We start from the raw sequence: 25,962 nt of genomic DNA on the forward strand, positions 1-25,962 counted from the left end.
CAGGACAGCTACACACAACTCTCTCTGAGAGTGTTGTATTTTGACAGTCACAGTGGCTCACTGTAAATTTTTAACAACCACTCGTGTCAGAATCCATCAAATGAACCGGCGAAGACAACCTAACAGCATGTACAACCCGAACAAACAGTCAGTTTGTTCGGGTTGTACAATGAAGCACTGAGACGTGATGAATGGCAGCAACTTAAGATCAGGGGTCTGAATGCAAATCCAGCATGATTTACACAATCCTGCTTCAAGGCCTTCTGCGACTGTGTTTTCGGTACAATGATGTGTGAAGATGTACCCTTCACGAAAAGATGAAAAAATACGAAACAGTTTTTTGGTTATTAAAGTGCTCCGACACACCATCAATTAGCAGCAGTATGTATATACATAGAAATGGGGTTCAGCACTCTTACAAATCAACCGTTTAAAAAACAAACATTTCCTCTGACCCGACTCAAAAAGAAGGAAAAAACACATTTGGGTTCTCTCAGTAGTTATTTCATCTTCACCTCTGGTTATGACAAAAGGGGTACTAAAATGAAAAAGAGAAAAAGGAAGTAAAATGAACACAATGTAAAAACAAACTAAAAAGTAAAATATTGTCATGCAGAATATCATCCATTTACATACATACAAAATTACATTTCTTCTTTTTCCTCTTTTAAGAATAGATTCTGTAAACACTGCTCTAGGTCCTTCAGGTTTATTTTGTCCACATCTCTGCTACAATCTGTACTTTTTTTCCCATAGAAAATAGTCTGAGGACCACATCTGGCACCTGCAGATGATTTCTGCTATACACTCCACAACCCCCCAACTCATTTATCATACGCCAAATTTTTCTACCCATTCCACGTTAAAACCACAGAAAGAGAAGAAACGACAAGAAATGAGTGGAAGCGCTAGTGTGGGGATGATTTATGCTGGCGTTTTCAAAATGTGAAGGTGCTTTGACATTTTTTAACTAACATAAACCCCATCTTGGATTCTTTTTAAAAGGGGGGAGTTCCATAGAGAAAGGGATAATGTGTGTTAGCTGAGGGCAGTCGACTGAATATAGATAAGGCATAGCATGGGTAGAGACTGGGAAGGGTAGGACTGGATTGGGTCCACGCGTTGGGCCGAGTATGTTTTTAAAAAAAACGGGGGGGGGGGGGGGGGGGGGGGGGGGGGGGGGGGTAGCACTAGGCAAAGATGATGTGTAAGGTAGTGACAGATTGTGGATTCAGAGGCCTTGGAGGAACTCCTGGAGCTGCCGGACAAGCTCCGTGTCCACGGTCTCCATCAGGACCCCGAAGCCCTGGTCCCCCATCAGGGCCTGCTGCGCCTTCAGCTTCTCGTAGACAAACTGCTGGAGAGAAACGCTGTGCACTGGGTCCTCCAGGGCCAACTGCAGTGGGATACAGAAAACGGAGGATGAGAAGACTGATAGGATGTCGCCCGAGGAAGTGTCTCCGAGTCAGCTCCGTGGGAGAGAGACCATGGGCTTCAAAGGTGTCACATTTAATGACAGAAAATGAGCAGCTCATAATCAGTCGTGCACTGTTAGACATTCACAGCATTCATTATTAAACCAAAAATAAATTTCTTATCGTTGCTTGTACCAAATACGGATTTCCAAATGAAATAGAGCAAGCCTTTTGGCCAATGGTCTAAAGAAAAATACATTATATAGAATTTCTTGAGAAATTGCAGTACGTGTCAAGCAGATATTTCCTTTTCAGTCCATTTCTCCCCTGAGTAAATGCAGAGTTGCTGAATATTTCAGCAGCAAATCAAAGTTCTATTCTTCTTGGATATGTCTGCATTGGGGAATCCCAATTTTTCTTTTCGCCCATTCTTCCCCACACAAGGTGGAACATTTTGGGGCTTTCACAATATTGTTCTGTGGAGAACCCAGGTTGATGTGTTCTCACAATGTCTTTACCAGACTTCACAGTCGGGATGATTCTCCCAGTCTCGAAAACTGAAAACATATTTTTGCTGCAAAAGACAACAGAAAAAACTTCCTGTAAACTCCGACCTTCTGTCAAGTGGAGTTTAATCCAAGAGTAATCCCACAAGACTGACATTTTGTGTGTGCAATTACTTTGTTACTTTTCGTTTACTAAAATGCTCTGTTGGTCTTTGTATCAAACCCGCCCCATTCTAGACAAATAGTTGTGATTGGCTGAACCTGTCTTGTGTTGGTTCACAAGTTTCTATTATACTGCATATATTTACGTCATGAACTATTTATGTGCAAAGCCTAAATATCCTGATGATTTTTTGAATTCTACCTTTGATCTGGACAAAACTACACGTTGCATTTCCATTATACAGCAACAAAGTGGATAAAGAAAAAACTCTACACAGAAAGTATGACAAGAACAAACAGATAGTCATTTTCACAGAGGTACTCCATCCGAACAAAAAAACCCTAAAAAAACTGATATATTTTTATTTTTTAATAGTAGCAATTGTAAACTTGACTTCAACTTAGAAAAAAATGAACTACTCCCAATTCTGTCAGTACTTGTGCAGGGTGGCAATACAATGATCACTCTTGTACTGTTTTAGAGGCATTTTTGATGAATGGTGAAGCAAAAAGGCAACTCAGAAATTGTAAGATTTTCCCAGTTTGACAAACCCTGAGTTAGAGACAATGATTCAGTATACACAGCCGCTGCCATTCATCTTATGTTGAGGACAACTCTGGCAAAAAAATATTCCTTGAAAACAGAGCGAAAAACCAGGAAAGAATTGGACGGCTGACTAGAACTGACATATTTCTGTGGGCAAGGATATTTATTTCTGTGGACGTGAAGCTAGGGAACCAGCAAAAAGCAAAGAAATAAGAAAACTAGTTTGAAAGTTTGAAAGCCTGCACTATATTAGCAAATTCATTAGAAAGGTCTTTCATTACAATACAATCTTTCTTTCACACTATGGTCAACTCTAAACTTTTTCTTGTATTCCAAAAAAAAGTAATTATATGACTTTTTTTACTAGGACATTCTGCACTATGCAAATGTACCCCCTGGTATTTAATTATTTCATACACTCTTGACTCGTGCCTTAAAGATGGCAACTTTGTGTCAGTGTGTGTATTTGTGTGTGTTTGTGAACTTTTTAGGCCAGTTGCTCGTGTCTCCCTCTCTCACTTCGGTTTGCTTTGATTTCCCCACAGATTAGTTATTGTTATAGGCTTGACCCCCTTCATACTGCACACTGAACCACACAAACACAAACTCCCTCACTCACCAAATCTCCTAACGGACAAAATCCTGACATTTGAGCATGAGTGTGCACTTTTATTTACCTACAGTCCCAGAAGAGCCTCACAAACCAACAGTCCAAAAAAAAGAAAGAATAAGATAAAAGAGATAAGGGGGAAAAAAACAACTGTGGGTCCTTTGAGAAGTTAAATATTGTAATGACTGACAATCACTAGAAAAAATACTTGTCATGCTAAACAGTTCTTTGTCATTACAGTGCAATCAAACTAGTGAAGAGTGGCTTAATGGAAAAAGTGTCATCTAACCTTCATAATTACCTTCAGAGCAAAGACCTGCTGGAGTGTGTGTGTGTGTGTGTGTGTGTGTGTGTGTGTGTGTGTGTTTGTGTTGTCTGGCCGTATCCTCTATTGCCTTGTGTGTGCCGAATATTAAGGCCTTTGGTTACAGGCAATTAAAAGTCTGCACGTACAGTGTTCAATGTCTCAGCAACAACGCATGCAATTAAAGTGTACTGTGCATCTCATATGCACACACACATGCCTGTATGTACACAACTGAAACTGGTAACAGGTGTTTATGATAACAGTGTACTGTATATTGTATATTGAATATATCTATATATTAACATTCTAAATAATGCCAGAGAAAAAGCATGAAAGAACAACAGAGTAAACTGAGAAGGATAACACGAGGCTGAGATGCACCAGAAGTAGATACGGTTAAACTGAGAGGAAAAAAACCCTCAAAATGTTAACTGGGTTTCATGAGGAGACATGAGCTTAAAAGCGAAAAATGTTTCACATAGAAATATATATGGAGCAATATTCTGAGGACACCTGCTGTGCTGAGAATCTGCTTACAAATCAGAACTGATCCAAACCAATCTGAAGAGTGACGCTGGCAGTAAGAATAACCATGATCCACTGTCATCCCCGGGGGAAAACGAGACAGAGATGAGAAGAGGAAGAGAGAACAAAGGAGGCACAAGGTAAGAAGAGGTGAGGATTAGCATGTGGAAAGGAAAAATGAGAAGAAGAATAAGAAAAGAGGCAAAAAGGAAAGTCACTGGAGAAATGAGAATCGTTGTGCAAGAACAAGGTTATCAGGAGCTGGCGGAGAAGAGAACACCATGAAGAATGCGAGTGACGCAAAAAAAAAAAGAGAGAGCCAGCGATACGTAGCTGTAGCTCATTGTTCAGGACAGAGTGGAGGAGGAAAGAGAGGAGTGGGCAACATGAGAGGAGGCAGACAGATGAAATGAACGGGCCTGTGAAAGCCCTCATCTCTAACGTAATCCCCGGACTACGGCTGCCCTTTTCCAAAGCAAAAGCAAAAACAAAGTAAGGAGTCCCGCATCATTACTGTAAAAAACATCAGCGTTGTTCAAAATCAGCCGAGTGACAGGCCCACACACAGGGGTAATCCAGCTACGTGTCACAAGAGCTGCATTGGGAATTAACCAGCAGCTACATATTCACTGCTGATCAGTTTACAGAAGAATCACAAGTAGACCAATTTAGAGAAATATTCTTTCCCTTTTTTTTTAACTTTCAGACCACATTCGAAAGTGGTCTGGGACGTTTCTACATTTCTACACTTCTCAGTGTTTCCCATATATCAATTTGTTTGTGGCAGAGTAAATTAATCTCAATCTCACTGCCACAATGTCGACATTGGGCCAGTCAGTTGTGTAGTGTGAACTCGAGACGACTCCCAATCATGAGACTGCGAGTCGTGTGGCGAGAACTGCCCCAGCAATCCGACGACATTGAAATAACCAACATGACGACTGACCAAAGATCCGCCCTGTCGTTGTCACACTGGTTAAAACCAAGATCATTCCGTTTTTGCGGAACAGAAGGGATGTTCGGCCGTTTTTGAATATGAAGCTGGGAAGTGAGATGCCGTGACAAGTGGTCAGTCGAGGAGACGCATGCCAAGTCATGCACTTAGAGCCGTGATCAGATCAGAGAAGACAAACCTGAATACCAGGTCTGAACAGGGCCTAAGTCAGACAGGCAAGTGTGAACTGGAGTTAATGATGCAACAACCTACAATATTCTAGCTCGTGGCTTCCCATCACATGGCTCCTCGTGTCTGACTCATAAACACACAAATACAGTACAAGGTTTTTGTGCAAGAGAGAAAGAGAGAGCGCGCTCACAGACTCCCTTTAGTGTGATGTAATTAGCGGTGGGGCTGTATGATAGGAATTGCGTAATCAGATGCTGACAACGTGGGTTTCAATTGATTACACTGCGGGCAGATGTTAATTTCATCAGCTAATTTATGACACATCAGCTACAGGCCTCTTCCACCATGCCACATTCAGCATCGCTGACTTGACTTGAAAAGCTGCTGTCAAGTGGTCAAATATGACTCAGAGGATCGTGTCGATCACACTGGTGATGTGAGGGACTATAAATCCAAGAGCTGATTAACGATGCAAAAAGGATTTCATTTTTTCTTGTGGATTTCTGTGACGCATCGGTCAAATAAGTTTAACCTAACTTTACCTTAGTTTTTTATGTTACCATCCAAAAGAAGAGTTTACTGTGTGGAAAAAGTCAAATGATGTTTTGTATATATTATGACAAATGATAAAAGGACTGCCTTTATATAGTATAGGGCTTTTCTGTTCTGGTTGACCACCCAAAGCGCTTTACATTACAGCTGACGTTTACCCATTCACACACACATTCACACAGTGCTTCTATAGCTAACGCCTTTAGTCCAGCATGTCATTCACACCCTGTTGGCAAAGCTGTCAGGGACAATTTCGGGCTCAGAGTCTTGTCCACGTACAATTCGGCATGCGGAGGGGCTGAGCCGGGAATCAAAGTTGAGCTCAAGATGTACAACCCATCAAGATGGTTTGGGGTGAACTCCAAAAGAAGGTGACAGCAAAGTAAACTGCAGGTACAACAAAACAAAAATCCCACAATTGCTTGTTTTTTTTTTACAATCTCCCATTGTTCATTTGGTCTAATTGAGCATTCACATGCTATTCAGATTCGGAAGGTCCTATTTCCCCAAGTTGTGAAGTCTTTCTTTCCGACCGCTGTATGTTCATGTGCTTTCAATTCGGAATAAGGAAAAATAAAACATTGTAAACAAAATGTGTCGTATTTATGTGTGAACAGCACATTGACACCTCTTTCCATTACTTGCATAAAAACAAAGATCAAATTGAAGGGTCAGGTTTGACGGGCTTATAAATAATTTTTTCTTACTCATCAAAAAAATCGGATATGCAATATGTAAATATGCACCATTAATCATAAATTCCTTTTTAACCATCAACCAAACACTCTCTTTCTTCCAGCATGTTTCTGTGTATGTCGTCACAAACTTCGGTACAAGCCATTACCCAGTCAGGAAGTCATTTTTCCGATTATTCCAACACCGTGTGAATGCCCTATAAACTGTCATTTCAGAAACACTGAAAAAACGAATTATGTAAATTTAAATCAAGCTGGAAAATTGAGGTATTATAATCCTTTTTGACCCAGTGTATACTTGGTCTGATGTTACTTCTTATTGAAAAATAAAACAATGTCGACAAAGTCAAACAGGGTCAATAATGTGTCAGAGACCTTGATCTGTAGTGTCCAGGATTAGAGTTTATGTTCGGCAAATGGTGGAGTTGTCTCTCTCATACACAAATCAATTAATCCATTGCCCAATTGAACGACACTGTGACCTATAAAACTTGCCGCTGTCACACATGGATACCATGGTAACCACAGCCATTTCTCCAGTGTTACTTCACACAGAGCAGATACTGGGTCAGGCTGGGCTTTTTTTCTCAAGGTATTTTCCTGGGGCATGTTATTATTTTACACTCTCGGGCAGATGATGTAAGGTTAATGTGGTGCATAGCGTGGCACTCACGCCTACAACTGCACCAACTCTCTTCCTCCACCCTGTTTAAAAATGTATAGCTTCAAAACTCATGAATGAAAAATGCGATAAAATGAATAGACTATATTAAATAAAAATAAACCTGTCTCTTAGAATGCTCCTTAGGTCATTTACAAAAACAACAACAACAACCGACTTGATTAAAAAGAGGCCATTCCAGGTTTTGCTCTCCTACCAAACAAAACACACAGCTCTGCAAAAACAATAAAATATTTAATCTCAAAATTATTGAACCACTATTTTGCTTTTTACAAACCAGGTTTATCCATTGCAGTGTGAGCCAGCGCGTCGCTGCGTCTCCCTTTATGTTGCAGAATGAACTTGCGAGTGGGGCCAGGTTTGTGCACAGACGCAGAGGGAGAGTGGGGGCGCTGTGTGTGTCAGAGAGGTGAGATGCGAGCACCGGCACTGTTTTACAAAAGAAATGGGTTATATTAGGCAAAATCAGATATATTGATTTAAACTATATTGTCTCCTCCTACAATCCACTTGAATATATATCAATATGCCTTAAAAAGTCGGTATAGCACTTCTGTGTTAATTACTTTATTTGAACATAAATTGCCACTGATGCATTTCTAATGCCTGTATTTCTTAAATGTTAGAGGCCCTGCCCAACCGCACAGGGGTTTTCATTTATCCTGGCTAATTTAGCCTCTATCCTGGTTGAAGACAGGAAGAATCATTACGTGAAGTCTTCAGACTGCATGCACCAACATGAAAAGAGGTGTAATTTATGATGTAAATTAATCATAGTCTGCACACTCTGAGGCACGTTTCTGCAAGGTAAAGCTAAAAGTCCTTTTAAAAAGAAACAATATGTTACCAATACAAGTGTTGTGCCCTGTGGAGAAGTGCAACCACAACAGCATTCAACTCAGGGCAAAAACAAGAGAGAGGGAACTCAGCCAAGGGATGAACTGAATGTGCACGAGCAATCTGCATTAAGATATAGAGCACAGCCAATCTGATGTTACACAAAACCAACTATTCCCGTCAAGGCAAAAATGCAGGAACGGGGGAGGGGGGGACGGGGACGGGGGGGACCCGGCGTAGGCCGATAAGAACCGAAAAGGGGAAGGAAAATGGAGTGATGATGAGAGGAAAGGATAGAGGGAGAGTGACATGCCCCCTGCTGCGTCTCAAAGATAGAAGAGCAAGGGTCTCCATGCCTCAGAGAGAGTGGAAGATAAATGAGAGGCAGGATGAAAAGACAGAGACAGATGAGATGTGAAGAAAGTGGAAAGGGTTTGGCAGTTTCCTACTGAGCGGATGAAGAGGGGAAAAAAGCAGCAGAGACAGAATACAGAAGTAGGGGAGATATGCTGAGGAGAAAAATCTGGGATTAGGATAATGATGATGAAAATGATAATCATGCAAAATGCCCACAGGCCAAACTTGTTCCATCGGTGTTGACATTACTAAGAGAATTGTGAGTAAACAATTTTATGGTGATTGCAGTTTTGTCTATGACCAGAGTGCAAACAACTGATGAGAGGCGGCAAGATTTCACAACTCTATGGCGTGATGTGCAATTTTCCCTCCACCCAAAATTGACATGTGACTTTAGATGGTCCCTTTGTTCATGAAATAAGCTTATTGGCGCCAACTGAAAGCCCAGACACATGGTGGAAGGGTCGTAATAAGATTGTAGGCTTCTCAAAGGAAAGCGGGATAGTGTAGATTAACATACTGCAAAACAAACAAACAAACAAACAGATAATGCAGAAAAAAAGATTTGTTCTTCCAAAATCAAATACATTTTATATCAAAATCTGGTTTAAGGTGACCTTATGTCTTTTGTATTGTTAACTAATCCTACAAAAATACCAAACCAACAAAGAAGTTTTGCCAAAGCCAAATTCAGCATCATCTCTGTTAAAGAACTGCATTGTCCAAAAATGAGCAAAAATACACACAAAAAACCTGAGCCTGTCTGAAATATGAGGAACATGGACATTTTCTTAATCGATACCACTTTGTCTCAGTAGCAGACAAATTCCAGGAATGAAAATAGTCCCCGACAAATGTTTACGTCTATTTGAGTAATGGTTCAGTAGGAACGAATGGGTTTGGGGCGGTATGTACCAGAGACAAGACAGGGACGATGGGAAATATTGTGGGGACAGTCTCTAACACATGATTGGTCTTGCTCCACTTATGGGATTTGTTGATGATAGAAATGTAAAATATTGGCCAGGCTTATCCTTTAAATACTGTCTAAAGCCACAACAACTTCAACATCAAACATTTAGAGGGAGGGGAGAACTGCAGAAGCATGACTGTGATTACAAATGCCAGAAAATATGGGAAGTAAGGCCCTGTATTTGTGTATGAAATTATGGAAGCATACGTGAGACTGTAGTTACTGGATAATATGCATGAGAGAGAGTGTGTGTGTGTATGTTTGTGTGTGTGTATGTTTGTGTGTGTGTATGTATGCATGTGTTGGCAGATCAGCTCTGGTCTGGTAAGATTGGGCCTGCTGAGTATCCGAGGCTGACATTAATCCTATTACCTCAGACTTCTCCTACTGCACCACATATCAGTTATCTACCGCAGCCCCTGCATACACTGCCCTAACTGAAGGACACCTACATAATAAAATCTTTCAGCAAACAGTTGCAGCTATATATAAACATATGCATGTACTCTATATACACAGCCCTGTGTCAGTTAGAATCCTTCCTCATATTTCTTGAATTTAATTTTTTTTTTTTTTTTTAAATCACAAAAATCTCTTGGGCACAGATATTCTAACCAGATGCAGATCTTAAAACAATACAATCATTTTATGGTAATAATTTTAATAAATCAAAAATGTTGCCCATATTGGCAATGTTTCTGGAGAAGGTTTTCAGGACAACGACAGCATTGGGGACATTGTTAGGTGTCAGGACATGTTAGGCTGATTAGCGAAATTAAATATATTTATAAACAAGGCTTTATTTTGTAGTCTATTTGGCCAAGCTGACAACCCTAATGTCATCACTGGGGTCATTTCTTCAGATTTGTCAAAACTCTTGTCAAATAATCTAAATTTGGGTTAGGGGAAGGAACTAAAATACAATAAGCCAAGTTAAAACATTTAAAAACACATTTATTTAGAAAATGCTAACATACTATACTTACTACAATACAGGTTTTGTCAACGACAATATTTCTACTGTTAGTTGACTGCACAAAAACAAAATGGTGCTATTGAATGTCCCTGATATTGAATATTCCACTTTCTTGCAAGTCAAATTTTTGGTGTGCCAAACCCAAATGTGTTCACTTGAATAGTTGTATGTTTAAAAAAAAACACCCAATCAAAACACCCAATCTTAGCAGATGGATAGATAGCAACAATATGAAGCAAAAAGAAGAGGTCATCAGCAAAAAGACTGAAAATTCGAAACTATGTTGTGTCCATTGCATAAACAACATTTTTTTTTTTAAATGTGTGGACATGGTCTGAATAACAAGTGGGTCCTACAGGTAAGCTGCTCTGACCACAAAGAAGAGACACTTCACAACACTGTGAGACAGAACAGTGAGTTGGGAGATAAGGTCAAATGCATTTGTCAACGTTATCATATTTGGGCACAGAGACTGATCAACCATACAGAAAATAGACGGCAACATTAAATAAAAAGAAACAGAAGAGGAAGTTAATAGGAGAGGATGATGAGTCAGAGAAACAAGGGCAAAAAAAGGAAGCAAGATCATCCCACACAAACACACAGGGACCAACACACCTTTCTCCCCAGATTTCATTAGTCCATGGTCTCTTGACTTAGAGGGAGGATTAGAACATTAAAACTTGAGTGCAGCAATTTCCTCGCCCAATGAGGCGGCAGAATGTAATACCATAATTAGTATTAGAGGGCGTAAATGTCAGAGCCCTCTAGCAGTTTGTCATAAGGGTGCATACCACCAAACACGTGTAGAAGCGAGGGAGTCGACCACTCCTCGCTCTGAGATACAATTAAATCTGCATTTTGACACAAAGACAAATTACTATGTAATGACCGTTGAAGTGTTTTTTAAGTCTGTATCTACAAAAAAGCATTCAGTACACACATCATTCCAATTGACATTAGTCTTGTTAATAATGCCATAACTGTTCAGGCTTTTTCTTCTTCTAGATAGTGTTTTATTTTTTATAGAGCTATATATATATATATATAGATTATCATAGAGATTGTAAATGCACGTGTGCACCAGTGTACATAGATTAAGTGTGTGCCAGATAGAGTCCACAGCTCCATGATCTTGGAAACAGCATGCCTTTAAATAATTTTCTCAGTGATTCCATGCAACTTCTTCATTTTTTTCCCTTCACATCGAATCAAATTCCACTTTAGTTCGAGGACAAGGGCTACGGTGGAAAAAACCTTAGGACGGCCATGGTTATCTGTAATGAATTAAGAAGTAATTCATTGTTGCAATTTTAAACAACCTTTTTTGTATTTTTAAGATGCAAACCTCCACAGTGCTTCAGTGGATTTGGATGTAACTCTTGCAATTGAAGCATTGAGTTCCAAGTTTGGTCAAACAGTGACATGAAACATCCTGTCTGCAATCTGCTTTGCCTTTTGGCAGGCACTGTGAGACTGAGTTCTACTTTTGTAGAATTAGACTTTTACAATGTGGGGATACAGAGGGGGGAAGAAACAACCCAGGAGAATCATGACTATAAGGGATACAAATTGTTTGAAGGTAAATATTACATAAGCTTTAAACTGAATGATATCATCAGATACAAGTATTGTAGCATCATTTGTGATACACTACAACCTCGGTCTTGGTGCAGAATTCATATCTTGGGATTTTGAGCTTTGTAAATGGACAGTATCCTGCTCTTTACTTATTTCAACAAAGACCTGGACAAGTGCAAAGCAGTAGGTCTCGAGTGCAGAGACTGTGTGGGCATCTCTCCAAGTGCACCTGCTATTTTGGTTCATGTAGGTGCAGCAGCACAAAAAAAAACAATACCAAAAAAAGGAAACAGGGAAAAAATATATACTGGTTGAAATAAATTCACTCTTAGGCAGTCAACTGGTCTCATTGCTCTAAAACAGCTGTGCCATCAGCGAAACAAGAAAATCATGTTGATGGTAAATCACGACCTGAACTCATAACAACATGATAATTAAAAATGTTGAGTAAGCAGTTTATATGTCTGCATCAATTTGACAGTAATTAAGTTTAATTTCTACTCTAGTTTACATCAGAAACACTTACATCATAACGTAAAGTGTGAAAAGAGAATAAAAATAAAACACGACATGCTACTTTTACTTTAAGAGAAAGTTGTGAAGGAGGCGAGGACACACTGGGGGACAAGCAGCTGAAATGTGTGCACAATGTGTTGTATGGCCTTATTTTGTTGCAGCCGTGTGTTATTTGCACGTGATTTAATGAAGGTAAACACAGTGGACAGCCGTGCATAATGACACTGTGCTCTGGTGCAGCACTTGTCAAACCAGCAGGTGCAGATTTATCAACAGATTTATCAACATGTCCTGCTGCCTTCAGATAGCTGCAAGCATTTAACGAACTGAAGGGTAAGATTCTCATGCAGTATTAAAGCAGCTGTGAACAACCGACATTATAACAATCACTCAAACTAATCTACAGCCAAATGCAGATCAACACTCCAGCTTTTAACACGATAGACATTGTTTTTATGCAGATTTAAATTTAATGGCTGGGCAGTGACAGTGGAGCCTGTGACCACTAGTAGTGCTGTTGAGCAGTGTTTTAACAAGCGTGTTAACCTTTTCTTTAAAATACAAGCAAGAGCGTGCACACCATTTTCACACTATTCCGCAGATCAGCCGTCAATAGCAACAGAGGTACTCGGAAGCATAAAACATAACATTTAAATTATTTACAAGCTTCCAACAGTGGGTTGGAAACTTCAAACCTGGTTGAGATGTGTCCTTAGGGTGATACTGTAACTGTACGTTTCTTTCTATCTGATCCTGATATTTTTTTATCTAAACTGTGATCGAAAAAAAAAGAATACATATTTAAGGGTGAATTTTTAGATGAATTACTTTCTGGCGGCTGAGAGACAAAATAAGATTAGTATTCAACGGCAGCTGTCAGACCAAGTCCTTCATATACTTTCACATTTTTCTTAATCTTAATGTATCAGTCAACTATACATAAATAAAATTGCGTAGTCATTAATTAATGGTTTAAACAAAAACTCCCACTGCAACTAATTATTTTTTGGGACATTTTTTCTCTAAGAGGTAATAAAATGTCACAGGCCAGTCCTGGCAAAATGTGAACAACTAGTGCATAACTAGTGCTGTATGATTCCCTTTCAGGTCAGAGATCCACAGCATTGATGATTCCCCAGTGCTTCTGTGTAACACAAGAAACATAAGTTTTTATGTTTTTTTTTTTAATAGGCCAGTTTATTCGCCAGCTCCACCCATAATAGCTTGAAAATTTCGCAAACAGCATCAGGGGTACATGGCCTGCTTGAAATCCCTCACGAGTCATTGAACTGCCAGCAATATGCTAATGGATGATGAAATGTAGATTAACATTTCCTCTCAGTCAATCAAGGTTAACGGTGTATTTGATTAATTAATCAATCCACCTCTCCTGAGCAAAGACCAACAAGTCAATCATTTTGTCACTTGTCTGACAAGACCTTAATTTGAATGAACAGGGCGAAAGGTGAGGGAAAGTGCGCAGCGGTGTGAATCACACCCATCAGGTTCTCTAGCTCTCCCGGTAAACCATCAGAATCACGGTGATTGGTTTCAATGAGCCACATGAAGAAAGAAAAGGCGTCACACTGGTAATTAAAATGCATTAGGATTCAATTTAACAACTGTGAACTGTCAGGCCAAAGATCGATTATTATCATTACTTGAATCAGACTAATTAACTCCCAATAAATCCAAAGAGCTGACAGGTATATACTCAACACACTTTTGGCATCATCATCGTCTGATCTGCACAGCTGCAACATTAACACAAAGACTGACAGAGACATAATTGGCCAAAATGATTTTGAGCATTCCCTGTGGTGCATGTCCTACATTTTAATATCTGGATGCCTTTTATAACAGCGGCTTACAGTCTTGATACGATGCTGCCATGGAACAGCTTAATCAGAATATTTAGGAACACTCAGTCATCTCAGGATCCTTAAAGGTCCTTCACACCCTCACAGATATCCTCATTTATTCTGCCTGATTTCTGTTCAGGTTGAAGATGAGCTACACTTTGCTGGTGTAATGTGGGGTCACCAGGCTCCATCAACAAAAATAAGAATGATAGAAGTGTTACATAGCCCATCCTAAACTGCACTGATAAAACCTGATTTTAGCAGCATGAGGCAGAATTTTGGCCAGATTGGTTGTTGGTTGGAGTGCAGCTTGAGGAGGGAGCGGTTATGACCCTCTGATTATTGGTCTGAAGGATCATTGATATGACTCAGAAATGTTGGTCGGCAACATTTGAGCAGCTCCACAGCACGACCGCTACAAACTATACACAAAAAGGCCCTGGTTAGTTCAAAACCGGGATTCAAACCAAGAACCTTCTTGCTGTGAGGCCACCATGCAGCCAACGATGATGGTTGAGTCAAGTACTGGGAGGTGTAATCAGCCAAGTGTGCATGGGCATTAACAGACCCATACATTTTGACATGGCACAGCAGGAAAGGAAGAGGTATATCTAACAACATTAATGTATTCCAGTTCGAGACCTTCCTGCTAGTTTACTCAGACACTTAATAACACACCTCTATAAGAGAAAATGTCAGCAAGGAAAAAAGCTCAATATCACTGAAACAGTTGGAAAATACAGCACCACACTGCTACAATGTTATCCATTCATCCACTCAGTTGAGGACAGCTTGCTCTGGGCAGATTTATAGGCGTGCCATATTTTGCAGCTTTATCATGTGTGGCCTCATTGTACTCCGAGGGACATTCAGTGCCTTGGACATGCTCCCATATCCTTCACATGAATGGAACTCGGCGCACATCGCCAGTGACGTTAGCACACACACTTTATCTCTATCTTTAGTCGCTTTAAGATTTTGCCATGAAATTAGTTTCCAACAGTGGCTGGGACCCTCCAGATACTGCTGTATTCAATCTAAAATTTATGTTTAACCTCACCTGGTGATTACCTGACGGAGCAGGGTCGTCCCACCAGTAAAAAAGGTAAATGCTTGGGCGATAGTTTCATATTTGCATTTCATTTTCAATATGCTCGATTTATTTTGCTTCGACTTGGGATTATGTCCAAATAACTATTTTGCAGCTCCAGTGGTTCAACTCAAAAAATAAAACCATCTTTCAATTTACTGTACACAAAATACAGTGCTGACACTATATAAACCACATTCCTTTGGCATGGAAATCTAACTCTACCTATGTAGCCAGTTATTAAAGGTACACAATGACTTTGAAAGCTCTACCCAGAGATACAGGGTAGAGCTTTCAAAGTCTGCCTATGAAATATACTGTAACTCTGATTAACTTCACAAGAATGCTTCATCACTTACTTGTTTTTTTTGTGAGTTCAAAAAGTAGTTAATTGCAACCTATTTACAACCCTGCCACTCTCTAAGAGCCTACAACTCAACAGTCTCAGGGACAAATGGCTGTGAATCTGAGAAGTGACAGAGATGGAAACTAATTTGGATAGCCTTGTGTGCCTTAGGCGGCACAAAGGACAATCTTCATATCTTGTGCAGCAAAATAACAGTCGGAGAGGTCTGTTATTCAACAAAACCAAATTATGCTGACACTGATGGTCTGCTTGAGACTGGGAGCAATAATAGAGCAAGAATGGTAAGTCTTCATTACTACCGCTTTGTGTGGCCCGGAGTGAATTGATAACGCACTGAAACTCATTTCCTATAAATATATACCTTCAGGGTACCTCTAGAGTCAGTCTGATTGTTCATTAAAAAAAATAATGATAAACTGTTGAATGACAAGAACTCTTTTATGATTAATTGGTAATTCATAAAAGCTTCTGAAACATTTTAATTTCACTCTGAGCAATAACAGCTCCTGGGTATTACTGTAATGGGTATTACTTTCTATCATTTCCTTTATTAAACATTCAACATTTAATGGGATTGTCATTTAAGGTAACTAAATAAGTCTTATTGCTAATCACCACAAAATAATGAAAATTAAAGGGATGATTTCACGGCTTATTAATAAGTTCCGGAAAAATGTTTTACATTCACTCTGAGCAATAACAGCCACGAGGCAACAAAGTAATAGGTACAATTCTTTATCTTCCTCTTCTCAAATTTCAAAACATTTAATGGGATGACCTTTCAAAGCCACTCCATCAGCAAAATTATACTGGAGGAAGTCGTCTAATTGACATTTTACCTTGAGGAAACATTTGTCATGCTCCTTTTTCCACAGTAGAGTGAGGCACTGCTTAAGACTTTAGCAATTATGATTCTTATTCTTGTCAAAACATCTTCCAGTGTCTTGTTAATAAGGAAAGCATTTGCATTGAAAGCATATTTTTGTATTCTTTTTGACATATTTTCTGTCAAAAGTGGTAATTTTAATTTTTAAAAAATTTTTAAATGGCAAAACAAAGAAAAATTTAAGTGCAAATGTAAGTTGAACATTTGCCGTCATACATTTGAATTAGTCACTCCAACATCAAAACCCTTAGTGGCAGAAAATGACAGAAAGCCGTGTATGAAGACAGAAAAAAGTAACTTTCTTAAAGCACATTCATGAATGTGATTTAAAACAATCATATGATTCAGTCTCTTACACAAACAAACGCGCTCCTTTCTAGATCATTGTCTAAGGAGTTCTTTGTTTGAGCTGCAGCCAACTTCTCATGTAGTAAGAATCACCATATGTATAGACTTTTCTTTGTTAAATTTCCAATTAGCATGATCGCCTATATAGTTCTGAAAACTACAATTCTAACTGTGAACATAATGTTTATTATGCTATCATATCCCGCCATTACCAATACTAATCGCATAAAAAAAACTTGCTCTGAAAACCAACTCATTAGCGTAATAGCCTGGAACAAAAATCTCATCAGTTACACATCCTGAGCAAATGCTATAAATGACTAGATCAAGCACTCTGTTCAAATAAATCGAAACTGCATTAAACAATAAACAGAGTACACAAAATGGGACTTTAAAAAAGAAAAGAAAAAAGAAGAGGGTGTGTACCTGGGATGCTGCAAAACAGCTGTGACGGAATTAACCAAAAGAAGCGATACGTTTTGGATCGTCACGACGTGGCACTAGAGTGAGAGCAGCTCTCTGGACAAAGAACTCCATATCTTGTCTTTTGATATTAGACAACACACGGAGTTCTTGCATTGCATATTGATGCTTCAATACCTGATATCACATCTGGTCTCCATCACTATTCAATTATAAGGTATCGCAACCCACCCCCTCATTATAACCCAGTTTCTCCTACATGATTGGGGACCTTTGTCTATCTCGTTTTCTATTTCTTTAATCATTTATTGGCGAAAATGCAGCACAATACCCTGCATGTGTGTTGTGCATGTACATTGGCATATAGTAAAAGAAAAAGAAAACACTCAAGTGGTTGTGTGCCAGCAGCACAACAGAGACGGAGCACATGTCATTAGTACTCAGCGGAGAAAGCCTTTGATCCCCATTTCTTGTTTGATGGCGCTGACCTTGTAGATGAAGCACAAGAATCAAATGATACATTATGTATCAAGGCCCAAACACAGCATCAGTTAAGCCCAGTCTAGTTGCCTGGAACACTCAGATCAAAGTGAGGGACATATCAGAAGACGGCAGCAGTGATGAGGCAAACTCTGAATGAAATGATAGATGAAGAAGAACACTGAGCTGTGCAGGTAATCTTGGTATGAACCAAACTCCAATATTTAAAAGGTGGACCATTTAGATTTCATGCATTCTCAGTTTATCAAATATAATTTGTGTGTATGTGTGATTTGTATAAATGAGACCAGACAGTCCAGGTCCTGTTGGACCTCGAGCCAGAACTTTTTAGGAGAAATCTTTTTTGGGTCCCAATTTTGAGAAAAAAGAATAATTACTGAATGTGAAATAGCCTGACAAAAGCTGCAGAACACAAACTGTAGAGCTAACAAATAATAATAATAATAATAATAATAATAATGATAATAAAATCTGCATTTCAATCCGGTATTATCGAAACACATATATTTCTGATATGACAAGTCTACGTGATCAGTGTGATTAATATCAATATCAACAGGATATCCACACTATTGTTTTGAATAATATCTTAGATTCCAAGGCATACGATGTTCATACGGGAAATGTAAACCAAAAAAACAGGGTTTTTTGTTCAGATTTGAAAATTAGTTAAATTCTATTGCTCCTCCTTAAACTGTGAAAAAGCGCGTGAAATAGACTGACATATGACATAGAGCAGTCTATGTCATACAGTATGTCAGCTGTCAGCTGTGCTCCGAGTATAAAAAGGAGAACACTGGCTGACTGAAGTCAGTGTTCTGCCTGTGTTTGTGCCGCTTATACAAAGCTGCTGCTGACGGCAATAGCAAGTGTTCACATGCTCCAGCAGAGAGACCAAGTCTTATGTGGAGAGGATTGATTCCTCTACGGTGGTAGAAAATGCAACACAAGGGTTGTTAATTCTTAACAAAGCTGACTAATAGCAAGGGCAACTGCAAGAAAAAGCATGGCTACAGCTTTCTATTGACATTTCCCACCGACACACACTGGGAAAAACCTCTCATAGTAAAGGTGCGAGCCAGGGTGCAACACAGTCACTCACAATTACTCTCTCAAAGGGCCAAACTGTTTCTACTGTCTACAGAGAGTCACACCTCTGCCAGGGAGTCCAAGAGTGGCTCTACATTGCTGGTTTGTTGTGAATATGCCAACCAGCTAACCAGGGCACACTCTTGTATTCTTGAATTACAACTAACTTTATTTAAACAGCACATTTATACAATTAACTAAAGAATATTCAAAGGAAAACCATCGCTAAATACTAAAACCACTAAGTTTCTAACATGGAAACGTGAATTGCTCGAGTCTATGGTAAAAAAGAACAATTTGTTTCCTATAGAGCTGTGAGCTGCAGTCACTGTTCTCTTATCAGAAAATAATCTGGCGCAGTGTTTCATGAGTCAGACAAGGTCATAACTACTAAGGTGGGAAAGGTCCCAGAGGTCAAACAAGGACACACAAAGCAAATAAAAAAATAAAAATATACATAACACTAAGATAAAAGAGCTACTCTGGGAATTGTAAAGTAGAGACACGGTGGTGAGGAAAATATTGGAAAGAGTGATGTGAATACCAGTGATCAAGATGATTGCTCCTTTTCCCCCTGTAGTCAATCTATTCATCTTTTATGCAGGAAATGGAACGCAGGTGCCCCATAGGAGACGGCAAACAAAACACGCCAAGACAACACAGCGCAGTCAAACAAATATCCCCTACTGGAAGAGAGGCTGTGATAGAGACTGCTTGATTAGCCGAGGTGCAAAAGTAGAACGTGAGAAAGAATGATGAGGGCAGATGAAGGGGGGGGGGGGGGGGAGGAGAGAAGGGAAACACCAGAAAGCAACAAGAAAGAGGCATGATGGCTGTACATGGGTGGGACTGTACCTACTTGGAGAAGGAGGTGGACAGAGTCAGGTTCTGGTCAGGGAGGTTTTTAAGACCATTGCCTGCTGTGTATAGAGGTGAGTCACTTCTTTGGTATTACTCCACCTCCTCCACTACCTCAAGCTTTGTCATCCGCAGAGAATCTCAAGTTCCACTTTTCACAGCGAGGCCTGCTGCCTTCACCTGCAGACTGAATGTCAATGCACCAGCCCCCTACACCTAACCCTGCAGACGCTGGACATGCATGCCAGATTCTGATGAGAGCTAACAAAAGTCTAGTGCTACTGAGTGCAAGTACACCTAGAACACAATTAAGCATTGAGGCGGTGGTTGCTTTTATTTTAATCCATTCACATATGATCCATTGGCAGTGTCTGAATAAATTAATCAAAGTGAGGGATTGATGCATAAACACCACAGTTACATTTTATTATGAATAATCTCTCACCGGCTCTTTCAGACTGGCGCAAACATACAAATTTTGCAGCACATGAATGCTTTAACATAAATGTGCACGCACATCCCAAGGTCAGCAGCCATAAAGAAAGACAAACTATAGTTAATAAATGTCACGGGGTCTCCTTCCTCATTAACTTTCTCCTCGAACTCAACACCGTCTCACGTGGGCACCCCAGTCACTTGCACACATCCATACACGCACACACACATTAAGCCGAAAGAGGTGCGACTTTAAGTCTCCTCTTCTCTATTCCATGGAGCAAGAAGTCAGGGTCTGGGCTGAGGTGATAAGTACAGTGGGATACTGCCCAGCAAATACACACATACTCACACATGCAGAAAAAGTCACACAAAGTCAAACTAGGATATAAATACGGCACCTCAAATGAAATCTAATTTGCATGCATTTAATCTTGCTGAGGCACTCATTCGGAGAAGACATATTCTTTACAATGTAGAGGAATGTTTAAAATGTCAGTAAATTCCACAGCAGCAGAGAAACGCATGCACTTACATACATACATAAATGTACTGTTTAAATTGTATCCCCAACCTAGAAGCTATTTATGGATACTCAACAATATCTACGCTTAACTAAAGTGACTTTCAGCGGGCTTCTATGACATTCGCATGCCAAGGGGTGTGCTTAAGTGATTAATTGGCGCTCCCTCTGAAAAGCTGAAGAACCTATTGTAGCCGAGAAGCGGCTGTGAACTATTCCCTGAGTAACAAGTGCAAGTGGACACATTTCTCTGTGAGTATACATTTTCTCTGTGCTCTAAATTTAGGGGTTTGTTTGTGTTGCATATTTTCTTTCTTTTTATTTTGTATTAAGAGTGCCAATGTGGCATGGGGACGTCACAACAGGAGAAGACTGTGTGTCATCAAAGAACATAGAAAAAGACACCTGGGTAAAATGAACACAAAACATCACATCATTGTTGCTTTTTGTCGAAAATCTAAAATGACAAATGCGCAAGATAAAAAAAAAAGTTTTTGTCAAATAAAACTGCACTGTGTTTGTACAATTGTCTGTGTCTGACTCACCAGTTTCTTCCTCTTGTCCTGCTCAGTTGGTGGCTCCTCATCATCACTTAGCTTGGGCTCCTCAAAATGACTCATCAGCATGCAGCTGCAAACACAATAATATTAAACTCAATATTAATAAGCGCACATCAGCCAGCAAGGTAGGAGAAGGGACATCATGAACACGCGCGCACGCACGCACGCACGCACGCACGCACGCACAGGCACACAAAAAAAGGCTGAACCCTCTGGCACTTTTTTTCGTGGCACTGACTGCTATTCATATTGGTTTATATGCATTCAGAGAGAATTACAAGAGAAACCTTTGTGCTCAGTCCAGAGTCTGTATGGGGTCTGTTATTTCCTTCGTTCATCTCACCTAATCCTTATTGTGAGTGAGAACAAACAGGTAGACAACTTTCCAATGAACACAATTTGAAAGCAATCAATAATATTCTCAACAATGTATCAAATGGTGATGTGGAAATGTGAAAGGGGTCTGTCATAGTCATTTTTCTTTTTGTCTTACGGAGCTTTATAAGGAATATCAGCACCTCTTTCAACTGTCCAGCCAACAATTTGACTTATGGTTCAGCACGCATATTTTTTGGGGCCACAGCAGGCGGACGTTTTAAGTGAAAAAACTACCTGGTGAACATAGTGAAGAGGTTAGCAGCTCAAGAGTTTGGAGAGTTTGATTATTGGACTTACACTCATCAAGTGGCCAGAAACCTGACTTTGAATGAATGATAATCTTGTTCCCTAAAGGCTACATGTATAAGGAAGCAATAGTTGGCCACAAGTTCAAGTCCTCAAGGGGCAAAGTTATGGTTTTAAAACAACAGTTGTGACAATTTCATGAATATGGTTTAAGTTTGACTTGTACACTGCTGTTTGTTTTTTTCCACACATCCCAAGAACAATTACAACCACTTAAGATAAGAGGAATAAAAGGACAGATGGTTTAGATTTTTTAAAAATTGTTAATTCCTCAATACAAGCAGGGGGATTACTGCTACATGTCTGACTTGATTGCATTTACAAATAGTGAATAAAACTCAGAGGAAACAGTAATCCACAAATATGTGTGCACAGCAGGGAACCAAAACAATTCAACACATCACTGGCAAATAGGCAAACACTTACACTAACCTTTTCCACACAAATTTGCGAGTCATTTCACACTGGCACATCTTGGCAGGGTGCTAAACGATTCTGACAGTAGGGAAAAAGGGGAGGCTGCACGCAGGTTAACATCTACTGAGAAATGGGTACGATGCTACTGGGATAGAGAGCGGGAGCAGGGGAGTGATGGGGCATATTCAGGGTTAAAAAGGCGTCTGTGCAAGTGTCTCCTTCCATAGTGAGCTGGTGTTTTCTGGATCATTTCACGGGCCATTATTTTTCTGTGTCCTGTCCATCACATCCACTCAAACTCCTACAGCACTCTGTCATTGAGTGACTGCTTTTATATCATTGTTTTAAATCCCTTCTTTATAATTTAAACATAAAAATTTCAACTGTACATCATGCATTCGTTTTGTCAAAATTACTAACTTCACTTCTTAACCTTCTCCTCGTTCATACTTACTCTTTAAAGGTGCCCGTTTCGGTGTCCTCTGTCATTACATCATGCAGTGCCTCGACGCTGATGTTGATGATGCCACAGAACTTGTCCTGGATCACGCTGACAACACACAGACGACACAGACCCATTACTGATGAGATCATTAATTTACCAGCAGTGTGTTTGTTTGAATGAGAGGGCGAGTGCGATACAGAGAAGAGGTGGGTACTTGTCCAACGAGGCAAATGGCCATCGGGAACAACGTGACAACAGAGTGCGACAGATCAGGTTAAATCCTGATAAAGTGGCTGTCAAAAAACATAAGGCCAGCCAGAGAAACGAGCATCTGTGCCATCTATCAACCGACATCCCAGCACCCATGTCCAGATTGTGCATCTCGCCATCACCGTTTCACCTTTGGCTTTTGGAATTAACACTCCTTTCTATTCCCTGTGTGCACACTGGGTTGGACATTTTTACTACAACAAAGCTCAAACAGAGTAATCAAAAAAGCCTAAACAATGATGTAGTAACCTTTTACCGAAGAGATTTCTCTGTTTTTATGATCCTTCAAAAGATTCCGCTACTGCAGTGATCAATCAAATAGGATGTGGGTGATTTTGAAGCTATGAATGCAGTTTTATTGTCACAAAGCAAACATTCAAGTGTGAAAAAAATGAAAATCATCAAGGATTCTTGCCTTCAAACAGCTTTAAATTTTTTTCTTTTTCCATAGCCATCATGGTGATTTTTCCCCCATTTACAGTACATTGAAGACACTCGGTCTGCTGAACCTAAGATCTTTAAAATATGCCTGCTCACAACACCCACCACCCACCAGCCGGGCTTTGACATGAGCAGCAGTCATTCTTTAAGCAGAGCAAAAGAAGTGGCATTTCCCATGACAATAGGAAGAAGAAGTGGGTAGGGAGAAGACACAAATTGTGAGCATGTGTGCATTAAGGTACTGATGCATCGAAAGCTTCTCAGTTCAAGTACTTGGCTAGGTAGACCCCAGGCAGTTCACAGAGTTCACAGGAAAATCAGAGCATGATAGACGCATACGCAAGCAGCAAACATAGAAATGTCTTCTTTTTCTTGTGTACAGGAATCTTTTCTGTGTAAACTAGCGACACACATGCTCATATTATGAGTACTACCATCAAGACTGGCATAATGTGAAAGCTGAACGACAGGAATAATCATATGTAGTTAGTAACTTTTGTTTATATAGCATAGGGGGAATAAACCATTGACATACAGGAAGACATGAAACAGGATTAAAGCAAAAAGCAGAACAAAGAGGTATAAACAAAGGGGGCTTTGAGATGCTTTTTAAAGGTTTTCTTTATTGTCCACAGATCTTAAATCAAATGGGAGAGAGTTAAGAAGATTAGGAGCTACTTCCTCAAAGCACAGTCTCCTTCAGCTTTTGCCCAGATCGAGGGACTACCGGCGAGCCTTGATGCGAGGAACTAGGAGACTTGCTGGTGACAAGGGGCTGCGGTAGATCTCTGATGAGCAGCTGCCTGACCATGTATAATTCTATAGGGGATCAAAAGAAAACTTGCTGAACCAGAGAGGTGTGCAACTGTAAAGTGGGCTGCTGTGGCTCAGGAAGTAGAGAGGTCGTCCACAAACCGTGCCGAGGTGTCCTTGGGCAAGAAACCTAAACCTAAATTGCCTCTGACAGCAATTTAGGTTGCCTCCATGTGACAGCAAGTGTGGTTGAATAGCAGCGGTGTATGAATATGTGTATGAATGGGTTTAAGTGCTTTGATTGGTTGATGCTAACCTTTTCCAAAACAAGCTCGATGTTTCCGATTAACGAGATGGTGACAACAACACATGGAGGCGGCTCTACCGTGGCAGCAGCTAACCTGGTTCAACCACAGGAGGATCGCTCCGTCAGCGCTAACATAAGGTCGATGAAGAAGATACGGCTTTGTGTTGCCTTATTATGAGCTGTGAAAAACTAATATTTAGAAATTACTGCAAGCTTCAAAGTTAGGTATGTGGTAATGTGGGCTTTTGCATGTATTGTGGGGAGAAGCCTGAAATAATCTTCAATTATTGCCATAACATTATTTCAAATTAAGGCCAGCTTAGTGAGTGGGCCTCCGAGAACATAGCATGTTGTTTTCAGCTCTGTCTTCTGTATGCGTCGCGGGACCTGCGCCCACTTCACCACACACAAATTAAGTACTGCGTGCAGATACATATGAGCATAATAGGCTAATAGATACTTCAGGCACCTTTTGATTGACTATTGCAGGTAAAGTTTTATAGTTGCTCATTTTAGTCAGGAACATTTCACTACTGGGAGAGCAAGATTCATCACTGAACCCCTCGTCCGTGATTACCTGATTATAGTCTCTAACTGGCAGCAACTGGATGCATTCATAACATTAAAGACTACTCATCACTAGGGCTGCAACTAACGATTATTTTCATAATCGATTAATCTGTCAATCATTTTCTCGATTAAATAGATTAATTGGTTGGTCCATAAAATGTCATGAAATGGTGAAAATTGTTGATCGTGTTTCCCAAATCCCAGGATGATGTTAAGTTTTGTCCACACACCAAAGATATTTAGTTTACTGTCATAGTGGAGCAAAGAAACCAAAACAAATTCATATTTAAGAAGCTGAAATCATTGAATTTTGTGAACTACTTGAACCGATTAATCGATTATCAAAATAGTTGGCGATTAATTTAGTATTCGATTACCAATCGATTAATCGATTAACTGTTGCATCTGTACTCATCACATTAACACATGTCTGTCAATTCCATTTTCATCCAGACCAAGCAACTCTCCACTGATTTATTTCTAAATGGCTGACAAGTGCCGCTGCTTTGTGCGTGCCATTCAAAAAAATAAAGATATTTAGTTTACTGTCATAGTGGAGCAAAGAAACCAAAACAAATTCATATTTAAGAAGCTGAAATCATTGAATTTTGTGAACTACTTGAACCGATTAATCGATTATCAAAATAGTTGGCGATTAATTTAGTATTCGATTACCAATCGATTAATCGATTAACTGTTGCATCTGTACTCATCACATTAAAACATGTCTGTCAATTCCATTTTCATCCAGACCAAGCAACTCTCC

At 39.8% G+C, this 25,962-nt stretch overlaps 1 protein-coding gene across 4 annotated transcripts in view; it reads right to left on the reverse strand.

Annotated features, from left to right (window-relative positions):
• Positions 1-1,154: 1,154 nt before the first annotated feature.
• The window catches only part of ipo11 (importin 11), an 89,636-nt gene continuing 64,828 nt past the window's right edge, over positions 1,155-25,962 (reverse strand). For 2 of the 4 annotated variants that reach the window (XM_035638798.2, XM_047328943.1), the window contains exons 28-30: positions 22,865-22,960; positions 21,295-21,379; positions 1,155-1,396 (exon numbers count right to left, since the gene is read on the reverse strand). In XM_035638798.2, coding sequence (XP_035494691.1) covers positions 1,232-1,396; positions 21,295-21,379; positions 22,865-22,960 — 346 coding nt within the window. In that variant the 3' untranslated portion in view covers positions 1,155-1,231. Of the gene's footprint in view, positions 1,397-7,410; positions 7,557-21,294; positions 21,380-22,864; positions 22,961-24,161; positions 24,386-25,962 lie in introns of those variants that run through there. The other 2 variants (XM_047328942.1, XM_047328944.1) reach the window with 2 other exon arrangements.

The sequence above is a fragment of the Scophthalmus maximus genome, chromosome 19 (assembly GCF_022379125.1).
Source record: "Scophthalmus maximus strain ysfricsl-2021 chromosome 19, ASM2237912v1, whole genome shotgun sequence".
In the NCBI taxonomy this organism is placed as follows: domain Eukaryota; kingdom Metazoa; phylum Chordata; class Actinopteri; order Pleuronectiformes; family Scophthalmidae; genus Scophthalmus; species Scophthalmus maximus.